The sequence below is a fragment of the Haliaeetus leucocephalus genome, unplaced genomic scaffold (assembly GCF_000737465.1).
Source record: "Haliaeetus leucocephalus isolate CR32 unplaced genomic scaffold, Haliaeetus_leucocephalus-4.0 Scaffold162, whole genome shotgun sequence".
In the NCBI taxonomy this organism is placed as follows: domain Eukaryota; kingdom Metazoa; phylum Chordata; class Aves; order Accipitriformes; family Accipitridae; genus Haliaeetus; species Haliaeetus leucocephalus.
This window is the reverse complement of record NW_010972598.1, coordinates 14,673,848-14,674,098: the sequence shown is the minus strand read 5'-3', so window position 1 is coordinate 14,674,098 and position 251 is coordinate 14,673,848. Positions and strand designations below refer to the sequence as shown.

The window sequence follows — 251 nt, the reverse complement described above, 5'->3', positions numbered from 1 at the left end:
CCAGCCGTGGTCGGCGGCGGGATCGGGGGCGCGGCGGCCGCCTACTTCTTGCGGCAGAAGTTCGGGAGGAGCGTGCGGCTGGAGGTGCTGGAGAAGGCGGCCGTGGGCGGCCGGTTGGCCACGCTGGAGGTGGAGGGGGCCGGCTACGAGGCGGGGGGGTCCGTCCTTCACCCCCTCAACCTGCACATGAAGCACTTCGTCAAGGAGCTGGGTGAGCGTGGACCACCCCCCACACCCCCCCGGCATCCCCA

At 72.5% G+C, this 251-nt stretch overlaps 1 protein-coding gene across 1 annotated transcript in view; it reads left to right on the top strand.

Annotated features, from left to right (window-relative positions):
- The window catches only part of PCYOX1 (prenylcysteine oxidase 1), a 3,878-nt gene that overhangs the window by 475 nt on the left and 3,152 nt on the right, over window positions 1-251 (top strand). Inside the window, exon 2 of the mRNA XM_010563007.1 lies at window positions 5-211. Coding sequence (XP_010561309.1) covers window positions 5-211 — 207 coding nt within the window. The remainder of the gene's footprint in view (window positions 1-4; window positions 212-251) is intronic.